Here is a 22,006-nt window from a genome sequence, read left to right as displayed (position 1 = left end):
GCATCCAAGCAGTAATTCTCAGTGTCAAAACAGTCAGAATACCTTAAGGAAAAGCAAAACAAACAAAACACACTGCATCTTTCTTTCTTTTATTTCACTTTTCTACCTTGTCCTTAACAAGAGCTTGCAAAACTTGTTGGTTTTTTTTGTTTTGTTTTTTTTTAATATGATGGTTCTCATCATATTCAGGCATAACTATTTTTATTTAGGAATGTAGGAAAGAAATAGTATAAATTATGCTTAAGAAAACCCTTTGGCATTTTAACAGGCTTTAGAAAGAGCCAGTTTCAGAACAGTGCCTTATAATGGATGTCTCCATGGATACGTCTTTGTCAGCACCTCATTAGATAAGAGATGTATACAAGTACCTTCCCCTTCTGCATTTCAGAAGGTACCTGAAAAACACTAATTATGCAAATCTCTATCCTCTGACTGATGGATGCTGGTGAGTTCAGGTGACAAAACAGATGAGCTGAGCCATGCAGGACAAGGGATTTCATTTAGACCTTTCCTGCAATTGCTGACACTTTGACAATTACCAGAGAATGGGGAACCCCTTTAGGCCATGAAGGATTTTTCCTCCCCCTTTTCATTTTTAATGGAAAAGAGGAAACAGATGGAAAGGAAGAGAACAGTGCTAAGGCAGAATTCAGAGAGCATTTCAAAGAAGGCAGAAGAGTGCATGGCAGAACCACAGCAGGTCTAGCCAGGGCCTGAGAGCTGCAGACACAGCCCAGAGGAGCAGAGATAACCACTCTTTCTAGATGCTCCACAAACTAGTGACTAATTAGTCTGGTCTAATTAGACGAACAGACCAATTAAAACAAAAATTCAGCTCTGGAACCACACAGGAATCACAAACGTAGCTCAGCTTTCAGAACATCCTAAAAAGGCAAGACAGGATTGAGGGACCCATGCTACCTGTAAGCCAGACAGTCAACAAAAATCTCAGAAACAAGATGAACTGTGGGAGACTGGTCCCACTGGGACTTTCAATTTGTCCTTCCACTGCTGAGCACAGCAGAGGTTCTAATATGCTGCAATCTCCTACTCCTAAAGCAGCTGGGAGCCCCTTCTGATCCTGGCATGCTTCTTCCTGCCTGTGCTGCCTTCCTTGCCTCACAGCTGGGAGCAGAGAAACTGCAATTCCTGCCCCTTAACAGGGAAAACCTACTAGCAGCAGCACACAAGGAGTGCGAGCCCCTTGCTATGGCACCACGACAAGGCTGAGCACTGAGCTCACAGCAACGATCTCCCAGTATAACTGAATCATACTGAATCCTTAACTCAAGATGAGAGTTGCCTGTTGGAAGCAGTTCTTAATGGAGACCATGCTGTGTGGCGTTCCTATTTTGGGCGTGCTACTTCGAAACCTCAGGAACAAAGTGGAGCTGTGCCAGGTTTCTCACATCCAAAGCAAAGATAGCTCATCTGACAAGCTGCAATGCTTCACCCGACATCAGGGTCCAGCCCTAGCACTGGGAGGCTTGGATCAGGCAGAAAGGACAGACTCTGGGAGTGCTGCTTAGACCCAACATAAAACTGGGTTCAGACTAAGAAAGGTGGATAGAAACATCAAGACCAACAAGGGCAAACAAAATGCTGTCTGCAGTTGAGGTTGAGGGATATTGGAAAGGACTGCTAAGTTGAAAAGCATCACTTTGCTGGCTGCTTGCACACAGGCCATGCCTTCTCACACCCTTCTTTAAAGTTCTTACCAAGTCCAGCTTACGTATCTCAGCTTAAACTGAAAGGTCACTTCTGAGTGCCTGCACTGTTGAGGAAATTGGTGCTTCACCATCCCATGGGAAAGGTGTGGCATCCTGGACCAGGCAGACACCAGAAGACACTGTGTGCATGTTATGTAACTGGCTTATCACTTTGACCGTTGAGCAGCACAGGAGTTTTGATGAAACAGCCATCATTTGCAAAAGCCTTCTGCAGTCCCTGGGAGATTCAGAGTGCCAGTGGGAGGGATGCACCAAAGCAGGTCAGTCTGCCTGTTTTCTCCAGTCAGACAACACCTAGCTGAAGTCATCCTCAGCTCCTGCTGCACCCAGTGCTGAGCAGAGCATTTGCAACTGTTTCTTTTCCTCTCTGTCACATCATTTTGGAATAAACAGCCACGACCAAGCAAGCCAAATATTTGTTTCATCTGTCATGCAAACAGCACTGGATTTGGTTATGCGAGAACCAGCTCTCTTGTGACCCATCTCCATTATTGGTCCTTTACTTGAGGCTGTGCAACCAGACATATTTTGCAATAGTTCTGATGACAATTACTTGTACTCATATAGCACCTGTCATCCCAAAAACCCCACAGCACTGTAAACGAGAACAAGCACTTATCCCTGAACCACAACAACCTCAGCAATGCCATGTGGCAGTGCCAGGTGGCAGCTCTTTAACAGACAATGAAAAGAAGATTCTCCCAACGGTGACAAGGCAAAAAAAAAAATACCTTTACACAGTGAACTTCTCAGCACTGAGAGCAATAGCAAAGTCCTGCCAAACCCAGCAGTCTGCTGCATGGACACAGAGATAGCTCTTCACATGGACATGGAGTACAGAAATTTTTGTGCTCTGAACCTGTTGAAAACAGACTTTTTTTTTGTTAGACTCTCAGACTGGAGAGAGTGGGACACACAGTGATATGAGTCAGGTACCCTAAAGTAAACACCTGTGGCCTATGCTGAGCTTAGGGGAGGTTCAGACACTTCTCAGACATAGGAAGGAAATGGTGTAATGTATATACTGTGCACGAGAGCACTTCAAAGTCTCAAATTCCACTCATTTTTAAAGGCCAGACTTACGTAAACCAGAATTTTCCTCACTTTTTTTCCCTTGAGATATTTTCTTTAGGAATCCTTTTCGTGGAACAAAACCTTGCTATGCACGGAAAAAAGATACATCCATTCCCAGCAAAAATCTTCCCCATGTGAGCAAAATTCACTAAACACATCTCAACTCCCACTCTCACTCCACACTCCCAAGAGCAGCAAACCAGGGCTCCGAGCTACCAATCAAGCACCCTTGTACTAGGATTTTCTGAAGACTTAATCGAAGTAATTACTGTGTTCATGACAGATGTGGTAGCAATTTTAATCTTAAATATCTTCTTTGCAGCAGACATGATAAAAGCAAGTAGTTACGATTAACCAAAGCTAGGTTCTTTATATTGAATACAACACTAAAAAGCGAAGAAAAAGGACAGTAACATTGGCATAGGCCAGGAAGCTAAGAGCAGTTAGTCCAGTTTCACCCCAGCTGTCCTCAAGCACCTGGACATCACATGCCTTTCTCAGTTTCATTTGCCCATTCAGCCACACAGGAATGAGAGCTCAGAGCTGCTACAGAGCTGGGAGGAAAGCACTAGGACAGCAGATGTGCCTGCTACTTTCCATGCGTACTTCTGGGATGTGACATTCTTTTTGTCAGGGAACAGCTTCTTTTTATTCCTCATGAATTTCCTCAATAACTACAGCTTTCAGAATATGCTTTAGGACAAAGGTTGATTGAATATTAATGCCATCAAAAAATAATGGGAGTATGTCCTTGATCACGTCTAGACAGAACCAGATATAATGGATTTCCAGTATCTAGGTAGTAGATATAAATAGATTAACATTACTCATACAGACCTGGAACAGCTTTCTCTATGCATTATCCACAGGAGTGATCATGCAGCACAAGCCCTTCCGGAAGATCTCTTGTCTAACAAGGATGTGCTGCTCAGCTTCTGACTCGCTATTGGTGAAGCATCTGGAGAATAATGGTCAGGGGGTGCTGAGGAATTGCTCAGTTAACATTTGTGGTAGCTAACAGGGATCTTCACACAGAGCTGGTTGTGGAGGTGCAGAAGCATGCTTGTCCATATTTTCAGACAAGCCCTACTCCCATTATGTCCACAAATTTGTCCCCCTAAAGGCAGTGCAGGAATGCTCACTTGGACCCACAGCTGGTTTAGCAAAAGCAGCAGAGTGCTGGAATAAGAAGACCCACACTCAGCCAAGAGTTTATCAGCACGAAGATCTTTGTCAGCGAAGGGGAGAAAAAAACAACAGAAAAGATCAGGAATGGGTTCATCTACGAGTTAAGGCTCTTTTAGGTGTAAGCCTGGGGGAATTAACTTTAACACTCCATTTCAGCTTTTTTTTCCCTTTTTTCTCTTTTGCACAAACTTGCATCTCTCTACTGTGAGACTTTGATGGTTTTATGTAACTGTTTAAAAATTGAACAGGCTTCTTAACTTAGGTTTAGCAGAACACACTTTTTTGCCTTTCTCTTTCTTGAATGCGCATTAAGAATAAAGATTTCCGGAGAAAACAAGACCTTTCCATCCTCTGACATCAGCCACGGTAGTACACAAAGTCACGTCCTTGAGGACTCTATTTTTTGTACATTCTGTTCCAGCAGAAGCCGACGCATCTGCAACCCCCGTGGGCTTTACAACTGGTAGCTGGAAAGAAAGATTCGTCCCAGAGAAAATACACGACTTAACCACAGCAACAGCACCCACAGGGCAACTCTTCATCAGAGGGCAGTGACAACGGAACCCAAACACCTTGGCAATAAAGTACAGCAGCAAAAGCCCTAGAGTGGCAGGCAGGGGTTTGCTCTGTATTATGGCCTGAGAAACAGTGCATGACCTGCTGCTGTCATGAGAATTATTTTTATTTTTTTTCTAATACAAGCTTCTGCTCTGGGTAACTAGATGAAAAAGCTCAAGAAGAGGCTCCCTCAAGGCTCAAAAAAGAGGCAAATAGCTTCCACTCTTCTCTGTGTGTTTACATTTCTTAATTACATTTCTTTCTAAGTCAGAATCATATTTGTTGATGCTTTGGGTTGGCAATGCTGGTAGTAGAGATGTTCGGGAAACCTGGTAAAAATATTCAACACCAGAATCTGTAATTAAAGCCCTTCTCTGCTCCTACTTTGTCTATTCAAAAGTGTCTGCCTGTGTTTGCATTGGGAGCTCTTCAGAGCAAACACTGCTTCTTACTGTTTGCACAAGCTCAGAACAACAGGCTTGGTCCCAACCAAGGGCCACAAGGTAAATTCAGCAACAAACACAGCACAGGCATCTCTTGCTTCAGCTGCTTTGCTCCCAGCTTGGAGTTAATGCATCAGGTTTGCAGCAGTCAGCTGGGGCTGCAAAAGTTACCAGCTGCAAGCTTTGCCCAGCTCAGGTTTTGGGAGGCCATGAGAGAAGCACACCTGGTCCTGTACTGGCACAAGGTGTTCGTGCATCCCTCCCAGACAGCTCATCCTGTGGCTGCCTCTTCTTGCTTATCTCCAAGCACAGCAATCCCAGCTGCACACCACATCACCTTCCCAGTGCCACAGTGCCATACTCCTCATGAATCACAAAAATTCTTAAGAAGGGACAAAACCACACCAACTGGGTGTGTGCAATCCCAGCAGTATAAAAACAAATTAAACATTTGATACCCACAGTGATCTACACCTGAAGCACCAACACAGTCTCCCTTTGCTGCATGGATGCTGCTATGCTGCCCCTTGGAGGGAGGGAACAAACCTAGGAGTCTTCCAGCATCACACTGAGTCAGAAAGATAATATGCAAAAATAGCACAGTTGACCATGATTATCTGCTTATTATCTCATGGCTGTATCATTTGCTCTGGGGACTCTCCACACACACAACAGAAAGTCCAACCAGTGTATAGATCCAAAGCTTACCCTGCAAGCTTGACCTGTGAGTCTAAAAACTCAATAGATGAGCAACCAGATCATGGTCCAAGAAACAGAGCAGCGATCCAAAGAAATTCTGCACATTTTCAGAGCCCTGACAAAAAGACTGCAGCTTGATGAGGTTTTTGAATGCGGCCTGCTTATGCATCTGCATTGTACATCCAGAGTTCAGCATGAAAGGCATGCAGATCTAGCCAGACAGCAAAAGCATAAGCAAAAGGAGCTCCTAATGCAGATCTGCAGAACAGTGCTACGTGTTTGCATCAGGCAAAAAAAGCAAATAATGAAATAATAGGAAGACCCTGAACCTGAGAGGCTGCAGAGGCATTGCTGCCTCACACAAGAGCTGCACCTTCATAGCACAGCAAAGGGGCTGATGGGGTGTGAAGGGAGCACATACATCCTGAGCAGCCTGAGGCTCTCACCCTTGCCAGGATGCTGCACCAGCACACCACAGGCAGCTGCAATATGGAGTGTGATGTCTGCCTTCCTAACCAGATCCTAAAATTGCACAAATCCTGCCTCAAATCCAGGCTGCGCTGCTCACAGCCATCCCCGTTTCCTTACCCATTTTGTGCAAAGCTGCAGGGGATGCTGCCTGCCCTTGCAACTCCAGCAGAGCGGCTGCACCATGCTCCAAGCCACAGAAACAGCCCAGACCCACACCAGCCTACATGCAGCACGTTATATAAGCTACATGGCAGGCAGCTCCTCTCGCACCACTACCAATTACACAATTAACCCCAAATCTGCATCAGGACTGTGGCTGCCTACAACAGCACCACCCCGCTCGATTGCTCAGTGTCAAGTAAGAGTTATCCACCGCCAAACTTCTGACCTACTTTTGTGTTGTGTTTCTCCCCCTCCCTGCTCCTGCCCTCAGTCCCCAATTAAATCTGTGTGAGATTTCCTCAATTATCCTCTTCCTGCTAATAGATGTGGAAAGAGGATGCCATAACAATGTACTCCCCTGGCAGTGGTTCAAAATAAATCCCCGAATTAATGTTGAAGAGTGCAGGATGTATGAATATTTTAATTAAATATAAATGTATAGGAAAGGGCAGTTACATTCAAGAAGCTGATATTTTGCTGTCACCACAATACTTAACCTCTCAGACATGCACTGAGAATCCTAGTGCTCTCATTTAATTGACAAGCCAATAAATCAGTGCTAACATCCCCTTTCTGTATGTTTGTGCCAGTTTTCACCTGGGACGTGCTATTTCAGAACACCACAACATTCACCTGGCACAGCCTGAACAGCAACACACACAAAGACATCCTGATTGAAGAACACTCAGGTCAAATTATCTTAACACCTGAAAGGTTCATTTTGTTACCAAAACCTTTGTTTCTTAGACACATGCACAAAATATGAGAAAATTGGAGGTGGGAGAAACAATAAAAATCTCCATTTGGGAATATCTTCAAGAGAAAACATTTATATGTAGCTTTGGAAAGAACCGGAGCAGAAATACAGAATTCCTATTTGATTACATCAAATAAGATATTCTGGTAAACACTCACAATTCTGTACGACTACAGAAATAATTGCCACTTGAGACCAAAAAGAAGTCTGTGAGGAATAGGTAGTAAACAGTGCTGGGGAGTTGCCTCACTCATTACAGGAGCTGGCAAGCATTTGCTCAACTTTATAGGCCCCTTTTCACTCATCCAGAGAAGTATTGAAAGATAAGAAATTGCAAGTCTTCATTAAAAAACAAAAAAGAAAGATTTCAATCCAATGAAAACTACATCTACACACTGGCAGACAGGAGATTTTTCCATACTGGAGTTACTATTTTATCTCCTTTATTTACTCAAAACTGTATCTTTATTTGGCAAGAAATGCTATGTGATTTCCTAACAGCCAGATACAGCAATAGAACACATCACTGCAAAGGGAGAGCAGTGTAGTAATACTACAGGATAAAGAAAAAAAGGTTATTTTCAGCCTGGCGAAAGGTACCATGCAACATATAAAAGGATAACAGACCATATCCGTGCTGTAAATGCTCAGTAAAATTAAAAGACAGTGAGAGTCCAGACAGCTAATAGCTAGGAGGGTGGTCACAAAACTGCTTGGGGCATTGCATTGATGAGGCTGAAATGGAAACAGACTTAAGTGGCAAAGGAAAGTTCCACTATGAGATGTGAGTGCCTCCAATAGCGAGGAGCAGACAGGCATGATTTTGAACTATGCTCCAGTATTTCTACATGCTCTGTGTGGATATTAAAAATGATTAACACCTCTGGGAACAAAGTGTCATCTCACAAAACCTGAGTTCTCTTTCTGCGAAAGAAAGGCAGTAACTCCCATCCCACTGAAACTGTGAGCAGTAATGCTCTGCTCCTCTCTGAAAAGCACACTTTCTCTAAACGTCTCCTGAGAGGCTCTAAACAAAAAGCTGCAGCTTCCCCTCTCTCCTCCCTCCCATCACTGTTTGCTCCATGTACACCAAGGGCCTTCGTTTCCACCTTACTGCACATGTACTGAAGCTATTTTTGGCCAAGTGTGACGTGGCCACTTTGTTTGCATAACTAGGTTCCCACCTCATGATCTGCCGCTCTAGTTTGCAAAATAATAGCTGGAAAACGTCTGACTCCCAAAAAGTGCTTGTAAAGTTCAGTTTGCCTTTATTCTGAAGCCAAAAAGAAAGAAGAAAATGGTGGGAAAGAAATAGATCTTTCTGCAGAAGGGTTTGTAAAATGCTTCAGTAAAACAAACCAAATTCTTTAGTAATGACTGTCTGGCATGTGGGGGTTTAATTCTGCTCTGTTTTGTCTGAAAGAGTATCTTAACAGGAAAAAAAAACCAAACTCACAAAGGCAGACAATCGCTTTACACAATGCAATCTTCAACACTGCCCCATCTACCGTGGACCTGATTTGTAACAACCCACATCAATCCCAAATCCCATCCACAGGAAATGCAAACTTACCGCTGGTAGTTGAGAACAGCAGAGCTCAAAATAGCAGCATTTCAGATTGTCAGTTGGACGGTTCTCAGCTGTCAAAGCTAAGCTGTAATCAAGTCCTCTCTGGAGGAATATCTGGTATTTGTTGAGTGTTAGAAATCAAAGTAAGGTACCTCAGAAGAGAAGATGATGGCGCCAATAAGGAACGCAAGGAACTAAAGCGTGCATACAAACTGATCTAATGGGCAGCAGTTCTTATAGGCAATCCGCAGCTACCGGGGAAAGCATTCCCAGAACAACTCTGCAAAACACTGTGCACATGGGGCTGAACAGCTTCCTGACCTGCACAGCTCATTTTCATGGTGTAAAGCACTGCCCCTTTGGGCTCTTACTTCACACACAGCCAAAGCCTTGCCCTGCTCCTGCGTTGCCTGAGTGCAAGCTTCACATTTGGGCAGGATTGTTGCTCTCTTTGGTGTTGAGACACTTCACTTGTTCTCCCTCCTCCATCCCTGTGCCCAGCACTAAGAGGGTTTGAGGCATGTCACTTTACATACCCGTTGGCTCTAGTGGAGTCACACGGATAAACCCATAAGACAGGAACACGGACAGCTTGATCTCTGATGAAACCCCATTGCAGTAAAGAGAAGAGACAGAGATGAGAGTGAGGGGTAGCTCTCCCTCCCCTTCTCACCCCAAATCACTGGGCCAGAGGTGGGAGAAGATTTAGGAAACGTCACCCTTACACTGCACCATAACACTGCATCTGGGCTGTCTTGCTTTTGGTGGCGGCTGTCCAATTGTGCTGTATTTCAGCACAGGGAATTACAAAGAAAGCACCACACGGTGGAAAACACCTGACAGTATACTGTTCAGTAGGCTTGAGAGAGACCAAAAAAACCATATCCTTTTGCAAAAGACTGCATGAGCTTCTTCACAATTTCATGGAATTGCTGTGGAGCTGGAAACCTCATCGTGCTGAGCCCAGCCCTGTCTGCAGCCAGCAGTGGCCCATGCCTGAACAACTGGGAGGCATCACCAAGAGAAAGGAATCCCACAGGACAACTTCTTTCAGAGTCACCCTGTGCAATTCCAAAAACACAGACAGCATTGCTGTGACACCTGAATGCATCACAGCTACAGTAAAGTCTTGAGGAAAAGGTAAGTGAAAGCTCTTCCCTTGCTTTTCCCACTTTCTAGGGCCAGTAGAGGCTATCATCCAACTGCAGTCCACACAAAGGGGAACTGTAGCACAGCACCACTGCTACTGCCTGGCAACATGCTGCTGGCAGCTCAGCTCTGCCCCTTCACCAGCACTGTGCTGACACTGATTGAATGATAGGTCAAACTCTCCCACATCTAAACATCAGAGCAACACTGAGAACCCTACAGCATAGCAAACTTCCTCTAAAAGACAGTTAATTTCTGCCTGGCTCCAGGGAGACTTATTTGTTTCTCCAGGCAAGGTTGAAGTCACCTAAAAATTTAGAAGCATGTCAAGAGACAGAACTGAGGAGCACCCTTCATACAAAGAACAATGGTGGAGACACTTCTGCTTTTAGATAAGTTCTTGCATAAGGAGGAGTGCAAAGGGGAATCATTCAGTACTGACTCATCTCTCCTGGAGCAATCTGCTTCTCAGGCATCCCACTCCAGCTGTGCTTGGCATCAGGTCTTTTCTGGCTTGCAGCAAATATTTTTTGTTTTCCTCACTTTCATTTACCAAATCACATGTAACATCACTGAGGTGACACCTAAATTTGACACTACCACACAAAGCAATAGCAGACAAACAGAATGGCAAAAGACCACGCTTCATTAGCACGTAGATTTAAACAACAGAGCTCCATATCTGGGAAGCAACGGGGGCCGCAGCAGCTCTCCACATTCAGCACAAGTTACATCCCCTGTTAAGGACAAGAGTTGTCCAAGGACGTGCCAAAAGATCCTTCCAAAGGCAGTCCCCAAGAACCACAGGCTGTGGAATATTTCACTGATAAGGCAATGCTTCCCTTCATGCTGGCTGTCACATTCTGGGCTCTGCAGCTTCCCTCACCCTTCGAAGGACACTGCAATGCACCTTGCTGTTGTGGGTGTCTTGGTGTTTGTGATGGTAAACAGTGTTTAATGCTGACAAAAGCCACAGTGCAACCAGCTATGATTTCATCTATTACTCCAGTTGCGTAAGAGTGCAATCACTGACCCCATCACACCAAACTGAGCTAATATTAAATTTTTATTCAGATAAGACTGATCTCTCAAGGTTTTGAGACAACAGGATAATATATTTTCTTACATATTAGACATAGAAAGAGATTTATTAGGGAGATTAGTACCTATATTCTTCATAGTCCATTAAGAGATGACGTTTTTCCTGATTCACTGAGAAGCTCATTGCAGGCTGTGTGATTTCACTGGGATAACACCCATGTTCCTACGCAGCTTCTCACCCTATGAATGTTATACTCCTCATTCCCCAAATACTAGCACAGTGCTGATGCATCTCCACCAAAATACACAATTATAATCTGAATGGAAAAGATGGGGGAAATGAGCTGTGGGGATAGTCCCAGATCACCCTTCTGGAGAGTCAACAGAAGCAAATCATCAGCTGAGGACACTGCACTGTGCCGCACACAGCTTACAGCAGCACAGGAGCAGGATAGCCCTGCGACCTCCGTGATATAGATCTCCGCAGAAGCTGAAGGGGAATAGCCCTGAAAGGGAACAGCCCTTGGCTGGGTCAGTGACACAGTGAAGTGTTTCAGACCTCATGCCTTACAGGACTGTATGAGGTCTGTAACCATAATGGTTACGCACCATAACCATTTCCTCTTCAACTTTCAGCGAGTTTCTGGATGTTCTCCCCTACCCAGCGTGCACTTTTGTGTGGATAATGCATCTAAGAATCACATCTCAGAAGAGGTTTTGAAGCTATGACTCTGCTTTCACCTCTCCCTCCCAAATTTAGCTCCTTTTCAGCTACATACTGGCAGCACTGCAGTGGCCTTGAATCACAAATGCAGCCAGAGCTTAGGAAGCACTACAGAAGCACTTATTCCAATATTTACTCAGAGATTTTTTATGCTACACCTACCACAGACTTTGGTTTATTAAGAACACAGCGCACTGGGGAAGGGCAAACCACACAGAGCTGCCAACCAAAATGTTATTAACATTTCAGCAACGCAACGCAAATTGAGTTTATATTAGAGCCTCTTTTGTGTAAACCACATACTAAAGTGAAACATAGTGACAGAGCTGAGTAATGAGTTGAAGCATAGAAATCAACATAGAACTACAGAGCAATAGGGAAAAGAATCCATTCCAAGCTTGTATTTAAGAGGAGAGCTTAATCTGCACTATAGAAGAGGTGATTATGTACAGTCACCATTCCACTCACATTTAATACCATGCAGGATGCAGCACCTACCATCTGCAGTTGCACAGAAAACTTCCCAAGGTATTCTGTAACCTTGAAACAGCTGAGAACCTCTTCTAAGTCTGGAACTTGAAATCTCTCATGCCATCTAGAAGAGAAACTCACCACTCCAAGCTCAGTGTTTTTTCACGGGGTCACTGGGACCACTCAACTTGGACTGAACTGCCGTTTCCACAATGCATGAACAGGTCTTATTTTCCCCCTTTCTGTTTTCTTTTTTCTTTTTTTCTTTTTTTTAAACAATATGGCACACAAACATTAACAAATGCCTAGGAGTGACCTCGAGGAGGAAAGCAATGGAAAAAACTATACAAAGATTTCAGAGCACTAGTATGAATAGCAGTGTAATAGGTTTATCAAGATATAAAATAAACCCCAGAAGACACACAGATGAGATGCACCCAGGCAGCAGAAGTGCTAAATGTTCAAAATGAAGGAAGAGAGATTAAAAGAAAACGCATTTTTCTGGCAGCTCTCTTCATGTGCATATAACACTCTCATCAATGTTAATTTAAATATTGGTGATATTTAAATTAATTAGCATCCAGAAAGCCACAGGACAACGTTTTTCTATCAGCTTATTCATGTGGATAGAAGAGCTAAAAAAATGACTATGATTACATACAGCTCACGTATCAGAATGCAGCAGTCTACAATCCCTTCCACATCCCCTTCCTCCCCAAAGTAGCAAGCCAAGAGAAACGCAGTGCAGGACACGTTTCAAAGAGGGAAAAAAATAACCCCACTAAACAAAATGCAAACTCAGCATTATGCAAGGTGATAAAAATAGCAAGCAGAAGAGCTGGTACAGAATACCAACCAGCATTCCCTATTCATCTCAGCACAGCGTGAGCGAGGGAACCCAAATCAACTTTCCCTTCACTCCTCTTTCTTGCAGGCTGCAGTTTGCTTGAAATTCCTATTCCTTACAAATGTGCCAGTGGGGAATTAGCTTTGGGTTGCAAAGGCAGTTCAAAGCAGCTTCTGAACATAGCTGCTTCTTCCAGTGCTTGGGAAGAAGAGCAAGGACAGGCTGGGTTGGTGGGGTTTTGCAAACATTCAACACCTCTGCACAACAGGCCTACTGATCGTTAATGTAGAGTATGCTGAAGATGCTAGCATTAATGCCAAGTTTCCATCCTAAGTAATTCAGCTGTGGCCTTCATTCAGCACATGAAGTGAGGCTTTAGTCCTTTGTACAAGAGCACACAACACAAAAGGGGAAAGTAGCAGAGAACATGAACGTTTGCCATCATCATTGCTAAGTTAAAGACTAAAAACTAAAGCTGTCCTATGCTTATTAAGTGGATGGTTCTGATTTCAGAATAATTGAATCTCCTTCTGGAGTATCTCCCATAGGCATTCTGACCAATAAAACATCTTCCAGAATAGCTCTGGGTTGAAGAAAATAACTCACTTCTTCCCTTGTCCATTGCTCAAAGGGCTCAGCCACACACCAGCTGGCAGGACTTACCTGAGGGTAAATCACAGAGGTAAGACAGATGTCAAGGGCCCTGTCAGAGCTAATGCAGCCTTTTGGAAGTTCCTTTTGGCATTTCAGTTTCTTGCTGCAGCACAGCCTGCAGATTTGAGCACCTGAAGGTTCTTAATTGCACCAAATTGCTCCCATCAAAGTAAAGGCTCCAAGCAACCATAGTGCCAAAATGAAATGCTTTGCTTATAAAGTGTTTCAGTATAGAGTTTTCTCAAGGCTGATAAATGCACTTAAAATACCAAAAACTTTCACAAGTCAACTCAGTTTGATACCATTTCCTTTTTTTTTTTTTCCATCATGAAATTAAGAGAGAAATGAAAGATTATTGCTTGGCTCTCCATATACCACCCTGTGGTGCTTCAGTTTCCTCATTCCCACCCACTAAGTGTGGATAATAAACCTTATCTATCCCATAGGAAATTTCTAAGGCTAGTGTCCAGACTTGCTGGTGTTAACTCATTAAAATAGCTTGGGTATGACTGATAGAAGAAAGCTGAGACTAGTAAGAAAAAAAAAAAAAACAACAAAACACACTGATGTATGCATGCTGAGCACGAAGATGAGGTGGAGCACAGGATTACACACACATCTTTCTCTCATGTCCTGCTACCACCACTTGCTTTTCCAACTGCATTTTGCTCCTCTTTCCAGCCCCAAGGTGTAACAGAAAACCACCAAGCAGGGAGGTGGCATGGCTGCTACCAGCAGCTGTCCCCACTATCTGGACAGATGCACCAAGATACAGCCTGCTGCAAAGTGATGGACACAGTAAACCAGATGTGACAAAAACAGTCTTGATGAAAAAGAGATTCTTTCATAAAATGATCAACAGCTCTCCATTTTTGCACAACATGTAACAATGCCAAGACTCTTTTTGCACAACAACCCGCATCTCTTCAAGGACCAAGATAGCACTGATGCCTCCAAGACAAGCCTAATGCTTTGTGAGTTTCCTTTTGCTCTCTCTCCACCTCAGGCATTTCCATTCAGGAAAGAAATCAAGCAGTTTCTTTGGAAGCCTGACATCTGGTTTGGAAGTATAAATCACTCCTTTCTGCACTAGTTCTGCACCTGTCAATGAACACACCTGACAAGAGATACCCAAGTTCACAAATGTTATCTCAAATTTATAAATCTTGCCAATGAAGAAATTTCTTTCTGGCAAACAGATGATTTACAGACCCATACATCTTCACTCAACTTGGGGTAGAGGCAGCAGGTGAATTTTCCAGCACTGCTATTGTGAGCCACATTTATATATCTGCTCTGGTGGTGTTCACCACAGTAACAGATTTATAGACTCCAGCACAGGTTTCACACCTGCTTGTTCACTGTAATTCAGGCTGAGCAACAAGCTGCCTAATGGCAGTGCCAAACAAGTCTCAGAGATCAGCTTGTTCAGCACCCCAAACCAATCTTGTGCCCCAGTGACACACGGGTCTTTGGTACATCTGTCTCTGAGCCAAGTATCACATGAAGATCTCTGCACTCACAAGGAGCTCATTTACCTTTTCTGTTTCACATCCTCCTTATATTTCTCCACTGGAGAAAGAAAATTTCCTAGCTAGCATTTCCCAAACTCCAGCAGTATTTCTGGTTTGCTGGAGCTTTAATTCTCAGCTGTCTTTGTAAGGGTGCTCTCAAGTCATGCTCTATTCTCAATCAGAAACAAGTCCGAGATGTTTTTGAGATGACTCAGGACACAATTCTATTTTTCATGTATTTGCTAGCAATATTATGGCAGAACAGAATAATGTGTTGGTTTCTGAGCAGAGCTGGAAGGATATTTACAAAATATCTGCAAAACATACATCTCCTATGAACAGATTAAGAAAGTGTTGGATTTGCTAAGTAGACATACCTATGCACTAGTTAACACTAGATTCCAAATGTGGAAACATGTGGCACACCCGATGAGATTCTTTGATAGGGCTTGCAGCCTGTCTCATTGCTGTCACATTGCAGTAACAATCCTTGCTGTGTCCTCTATAGGTGGGTATTACTGTTGCATTTCTTTATTCTGTCCCAGAAAACAAACAGCTGTACAGAATTTTGATCATTTTATCTTCCAGAAGCTTAGATGTTCACCATCCCTGTAACTAGAATAGCTGTTTCAAGGTGAAAGCAGCACTTATTTTTGAGAAACAGGATAGGATCCAAATGGAGGTGAGAGAAAAGGAAAGGTTGAACTGCTTGTTCACTGCCCTCTATCTTATATCTCAGCCCACTAAAATCAGGAGAGAAAACTGGAGGCATTCCAGAAAGCCACAAATTACTGAGATAGCAGTGGTCTATCCCTGCATGTATCTCTTGCAAGCCAAGAAATATCCAACACAAGCAGGCCAGAGAAGACTGCCTCACTACCTACCTACTGCTTCTACAGCACAAAGGCTGGGTCCTCCTTGGAAATCACATTTCGGGAAGGCAACTCATCGAGAATCAAAGTGAAAAGATACACAATAAAGGACTGGCAAGGAAGGACAGTAATGGAGAGAAGAACCACAGAGACACAACCACAGGAGGTCAGTTTCCTCCTGTCAATTCCAGCAGGGAAATTCCTGGCTCCCAGATCATCCTTTGTTTGTCTACCCTAGAGGAACAACAAAGGCTAAACCTCTTTTGGCTCAGTCATTAGAAAACTTTCCTTGCATCATGGTAGACGCCAGCTAGCAAATCCATTGTGTTTTGTACTATTCAGTTTTATAAGTCGGCTACCAGTGAAGCCAGACTCACAAATGATACAAATGCCAAACAAGATCACAGAACAGCCAAGGTCTCCAGACTTCAAACGCACAGCATGGCACAGACTAAAAGCAATCCCACACAGAAACAAGGAAGCACATCAGACACATGTAACAACTATTTGCTATCTTTCCTGATTATTTTTTTCAGCTTATAGAGAAAGACAGGGAAATCCCAAGGCCCACAACAGCTTTTTCTTCCCCAGCTAGTAGCAACATTCACAAAAAAAAGAACAAAATAGATTTTGCAAATATAGACACAACTCTTCTGGAAAGAATCAGTCATGTGAATCTGTCACAGAGATGGTGCTAGTAGCACTAACAAACCCAATGGACACGTGGTAAAAAAGGGATGGGGGTGGGGTGGAAGTGCAACATCAAAACCACTGAGCAAATCTATAGGCTATTTGAAACGTCACAGTTCCTCCACCTGCAAGAACCGCTCGACCAAAGCAATGGGAGGTCCAGTGCCTCCACTACACCACAACGCCTCCGCTATGTGTCTGAGGGAAACTAATCCAATGGGAAAGGTTAGCACACCTATTATCACTATAAAACAATTCTAATAGCAAAAGAATAACTCTCATCTGTGGCTGAAGGAACCGCAGATTCAGGAAGCCGTTAGTAAAGCAGGTTGTTAGTTTCCGAGGCTAAACATGTGGTAGGTAAACAACAACCCTGAAGCATGCAGAGGCATATTTCAAACAACGCCTTACCCTACTGATTTGCAGCTTCTCAGCTCCAGGCTTGAGGAGGTTCCATCTACGTCCGCCGTTCCTGCGCACCTTCAGAGTCTTTGAAGCCAGTTCGTTCTCAGCTGCCAGTTTAAAATCCACCGGAGAAATAAAAGAAGGGAAAAAAAAAAAAAAAAAGAAGGAATGACAAAAGATAAATGCTGTGCTTTAGCTCAGGCTGGGGGCGGAGGCTGTTCTTTTAAATGAAAGAAACAAAATTGTTTGCAAGAGACTCATTCAACCCCTTCTTTAGAAAAAGAGAGCAGAGAGTATATTTAGGTGCTTTATTCGGTGCTCTTAGGATACAAGTAAAACAGTGCAGCTTGGATATTACAAAAAGGCAGGCATAAACTAGGAACCAAGAGCCAAATTAAGAGGTGGTGTGAGCAGGTGAGGTCAGACAGGGTGGGTTTGAAACCAGAGTGCCCTCCCAGGAGCACCAGGCAGCAGAAGAGCATCATCTGCATATGCTCATGCTAAAAGTGCAATAGCTCCTTGGGTCGTAACTGCTAATGGTACCTCTGCAGAAGTCCCAGCCTTATAACTCTTGCAGTTCGTATGATGCAATTCCTTGAAAAAGAAACAGCTTCTCAAATTTATGCAGAAAATAACAATGGGAAAGCCCACAAACGCTGTTTTTCAAAGCAGTGGCTATTTCTCATCCCACGCATTTCAGTCCAGTGCAATTCTGATCTGGCTTTAAGTTATTCCGTTCACACCAGCTCTCAGCTTGGCCTTACAGACTGTACACACCCAAGCACAAGATTGTAAAGAAGAAGCAAATGGTCGGGAAGGGCTAGTAATCCACCTTTCAAAATTAAGCCTTGTTTTCCTAGTCACCCCAAATGGTTCCTTATATCATCTCCCTCTTTTAGGGGGATAGAGCTGTCATTTTGTGCAAGTCTGGGTTTTCCCCTCCCAGAACTAGTGAAGTTAGATGTTAACCCCTTTCCCCAGCCCAGGCTTCTTTCAGAGGGCACATGCGGCCCGGGCAGCACGTGGAACTGATGTCTGTACCTGTGTGTGTATACACACCCAGGGGCATCCACAGCCCATGGAGCTTTGTCACCCCTTTCATGGAGAAAGGCACCTACCTACAGAAAACACACATTCCAGAACTCCTGTCCTATATAAGACTGTAATGCTATAATGCAGTGGAAAGCACAGTAGTAACAGCAGTGTAGCAAAGTCCCAGCCTGCAGCAAATAAGGATAAGCCCAAATGCAGCAGCTGTGCATGCAAAATCAAAGGAAAAAAAAAAACTGCTGACCTTCAGAAGGCCTCAGGTAGGCAGGGATCTCCAACAAGATACCCTCACCTCCACTGCCAATCCATAAATGAAGTCTGGGAAGGGGTGGATCCTGGCTTCACCCTTTCCAGTCACTCAGGTACACTGCATGCACCTGAGCTCCCTTGGGTTGGCGCTGCCTTCCCACCAGGTGCTCAATCACTGCTTTAAGCCATGCTTTAGCATTTCCACTACAAAGACCAACCCTAATTTTCTTCTTCCAGGTACACCTCTCACCCCAGTTTGGGTTTCAGATTCTGTCCGTCTCGAGGGCTTTGAAACCAGACAACAAAGGATAAAAGGTCTACGCTGTGGGAGACAGGGACATACACTTTAGGATCTGTGCTCCTGGTGTTTAGGTTCACCTTTAGTTACATAGCCAAAATACATGCCTCTGCCTGCTTACTGCAAGCTCCCTGCTCCCAAATCAAATAGTTGGGGACTCCCTGCTGCCCAGGATAGCAGCACAGAGCACAGCAGAGCTGGGACCCTGCCTCAGCCCTGACGTGGCTGGGTGGGCAGCAATCCTGATTTTCTTTCAGCGTTGCTGGGAGAGAGATTGCACTGAGACCCATTTCCTAAACGCATTGCTGACGTAGACACCCTGCTGTTATTTTTAGCATTTCACTTTCTAGACTCACAGAAAATCAAGCTGCAGTGCAAGTGCCGATTATAGCAAGAGGCTGCTACCAGGCTCCAGAGGAAATGTGCCAATATAGTAGCACTCAGGAGCAATGTGCAAACGCAGTAGCGCTCACATTTTGAGACGCCTGTGCTAAAAGCATGTGCACCACTACAGAAGAGCCATCAATTAAAGAGGCAGCTGCTATGCCTTTTCCCTTCTGATTCTTCTTAATCCTTAACGTGCTGCCGCCATCCATTAACTGCTCAGATCCCCAGTGTGCTCCCAAGCAATGCCAATGCAGTCTGGCAGCATTCCCATACTTGCTAATTCAAGGCATTCTTAGTGCTAGTACTAACCCTCCAAGAAATGATTTTCTTACAGCAATTATCAATCTTTTTAATTAGAGCTTCACAAAGTCACGTTGCCCATTCGAGCATCTGCTTATTTACCTGCCAAAACAAGACCCTTCCAGCAAATACATTCAGTCCTGCTTTCTCCAGCGTCACTTTGAGCAGGACAAATTATAATTACATTAATCAAGTGCTGCAGAGGATAACTCACCACAGTCTTTGACTCACAAGGTTGTCTATCTGTTCAGGAAGAGTACCCAGAAAAAACAACTCAAAGCTTGCTTTTTTCCAAACAAACATTAGAACTGAGTTATGATCTCAGAATCCATCACTCAACACCTCCAAATGCCAAGTACTCACAACAAAAACAGGTAAGATGACAGAAAGCCAAGAGGAAACTACCAAATTACAACTCCCACAAACGCTGCTGAACAGCTTTTACTCTTTGTGCACTTATCTGTTCATCTTCTCACAACCAAATTACAGGGATTGCATTCAGAGACTCTAAAGTTAAAAGAAAAAAAGAAACTCTTTAGCATGTGGCTATCAGAGCCTCCTCACCTGGTTCAAAGCTTATAACAAGAGCAGATACAAGCCACATTTGTGATTTTTTAGCCCATGTTAGCAAGACCGAAAGACAAAGATTTCGGGGGATAACCACTGCAAAGCTACTCACCACGTCTTCTGAGCAGGTGCTGCATGCGCCCACCCACTTGGTCCAGCCCCATCGGGGTGCTCTGGGAGAGCGGCTCGGAGCGACATCTCTCTACAAGCACCTTGAAGGGAGGTGCTCGTGGGGATGGTTGAGAGGGATGAGACGTTGCCTGGAAAGAAAAGGGTCAGAGAAGAAATTTAGCAATGCATGTTAAACTTGGGACAAATAACACTTTCCACCTCCCTCCCCCCCAAGAAGGTACAGCACACCTTGTGGCTCCTCCCTGCAATCTGCACCCTCTTCTTTTCATTTTTTGCTGAAAGACAAAGTTTTGCTGACTCTGTTTCTGGCATGCTCTAATTCTCCCTGTATGGGAGTCTCTACCATGAGCACAGGTCATGGTGCTCAAGTCCAACAACTTCTGCGGCATTGAGTCTCCATGGCACTTTCGAGGATAACATGATGAAGACATTTGTGTTCTGCACAGCATTTTGTCCACACCAGTGTCACCAAGCCCCAGCAGGAGCACAAGCAGGGAATGAATTAGCTGGTGCTGAGGGCCCAAAGTCTGCAGGAACCTCAATCTTCAGGAACTGAGCACCCAGAGCTGAATTTAAACGGAACTCTTGGGATAATGAGTATAGACCCCACCTAAGTGTGCTCAGGGTCATTAAGGCCAATTAGTGCATCCAAAGCAGATTGTGGACAGACAGCTGAAAGATCTGCTTCAACTGGCAGTCCTGAACTGAATTAGCAGATGCACCCTTTGGTAGCCTAAAGCAAAGGAGAGACTGTTCCTGTCTGGATTTTTAGCCAACGACTAATTACACCCCATTAGCTACCCCAGATTTACGAGCACAGCCATGCTCAAGAGACATTAAAGAAGTGCTAGAAGTATCTCCAGCACTTGAAGCACACAGGAGTAGAACAATGCAACAGTGAGGTTTAGGAGAACAATCTGCTCATCTTCGTGCCTATCCAGCAGAACAATAGGATCTGCCCATTCTACTATAGAAATAAACATTTCAAGTTTTCAGAATAAAGCCAAGATACCCAGCAAGAACAATTCCTGCAAAACTCAAGAGTCTTGATGATTTAATAAGATCTATGTAAGAGTGAATTAAATTAGTAACAGGATGTCATTCCCTTAATTCCCAAGAATCTTAGCAAGACACTCCCTTCCAGGCATTTCCAAAGGTCACATAAGGTCTTTTTCCTATTCCATAAACAGAAGCCCACAGATGGTCTATGAAGAGGACAGGAGGTGAATAAACCTAACAGCACTGCTGTTATTGCTGTGCTGTTGGAGTCATTGGGAGGGTACAAGAAGCCTTCTGTAGAGAGAAAGGGCTTCACACATAGATGGAATTGAATGGCTTTGGTAGTAATAGTAGTTTCTCTGGAAGGTGATTGATAACAACTGTGAACAAGTCAAGCCTTCTATATCAATAGCCTAGGAATTATTGCTTAAAACACTAAGACACTGGCAATTGATTGGAGCACCTTTAAAGCAAGCAAATATCCCCAGGTATACCCTAAGATAACATTAAAACAAATGAGAAACTAGCATTTATAGCTAAATGGAGAAAAAAGGTTGGCGCTTCTCTTGCTCCTGAGTAAACCCAACTTTTATCCTCCTCTTTCAGGAGGAAATCATCCTGATAGAGACAACAGCAAGAATTGTGGAATGGATTTATCTTTCTGAAAATCGTGGTTCAAAACCCTGCGTTTCATTTTCTTCTCTGTGACTCATGACGATGTAGAAGCCTTGTGTGTAATCCTGGAGCTAAGACATCAGCAGAAGATTCAGTTTAGAAAGGTCAGGAGAAGAAAAAAGGAGGGCTCTTCACTGGAAGGCTTTTAGCCTCAGTTTGAGACAGACTTCTCACACTTCCATGGCCCTGCTAATAACTGGGTGCTTCTGATGGTTTAAGTCCTCAAGCACCCTCAGCTTTCACTGATGCACTATTATCTTTATTTACAAATGAAGAACAAGGCAGACAGGCTACAATTATCCCAAAGGCACAGTGGGAGGCTGTGGATGA

The 22,006-nt window shown here is 43.9% G+C and overlaps 1 protein-coding gene across 3 annotated transcripts in view; it reads right to left on the bottom strand.

Moving 5' to 3' along the window:
* ARHGEF9 (Cdc42 guanine nucleotide exchange factor 9) overlaps positions 1-22,006 on the bottom strand; it is a 121,773-nt gene that overhangs the window by 75,856 nt on the left and 23,911 nt on the right. For all 3 annotated transcript variants that reach the window (XM_019618249.1, XM_010715344.3, XM_010715346.3), the window contains exons 3-4: positions 19,983-20,130; positions 17,026-17,126 (exon numbers count right to left, since the gene is read on the bottom strand). In XM_019618249.1, coding sequence (XP_019473794.1) covers positions 17,026-17,126; positions 19,983-20,130 — 249 coding nt within the window. The remainder of the gene's footprint in view (positions 1-17,025; positions 17,127-19,982; positions 20,131-22,006) is intronic.

The sequence above is a fragment of the Meleagris gallopavo genome, chromosome 9 (assembly GCF_000146605.3).
Source record: "Meleagris gallopavo isolate NT-WF06-2002-E0010 breed Aviagen turkey brand Nicholas breeding stock chromosome 9, Turkey_5.1, whole genome shotgun sequence".
In the NCBI taxonomy this organism is placed as follows: Eukaryota; Metazoa; Chordata; class Aves; order Galliformes; family Phasianidae; genus Meleagris; species Meleagris gallopavo.
This window is presented reverse-complemented; position numbering and strand designations above follow the sequence as displayed.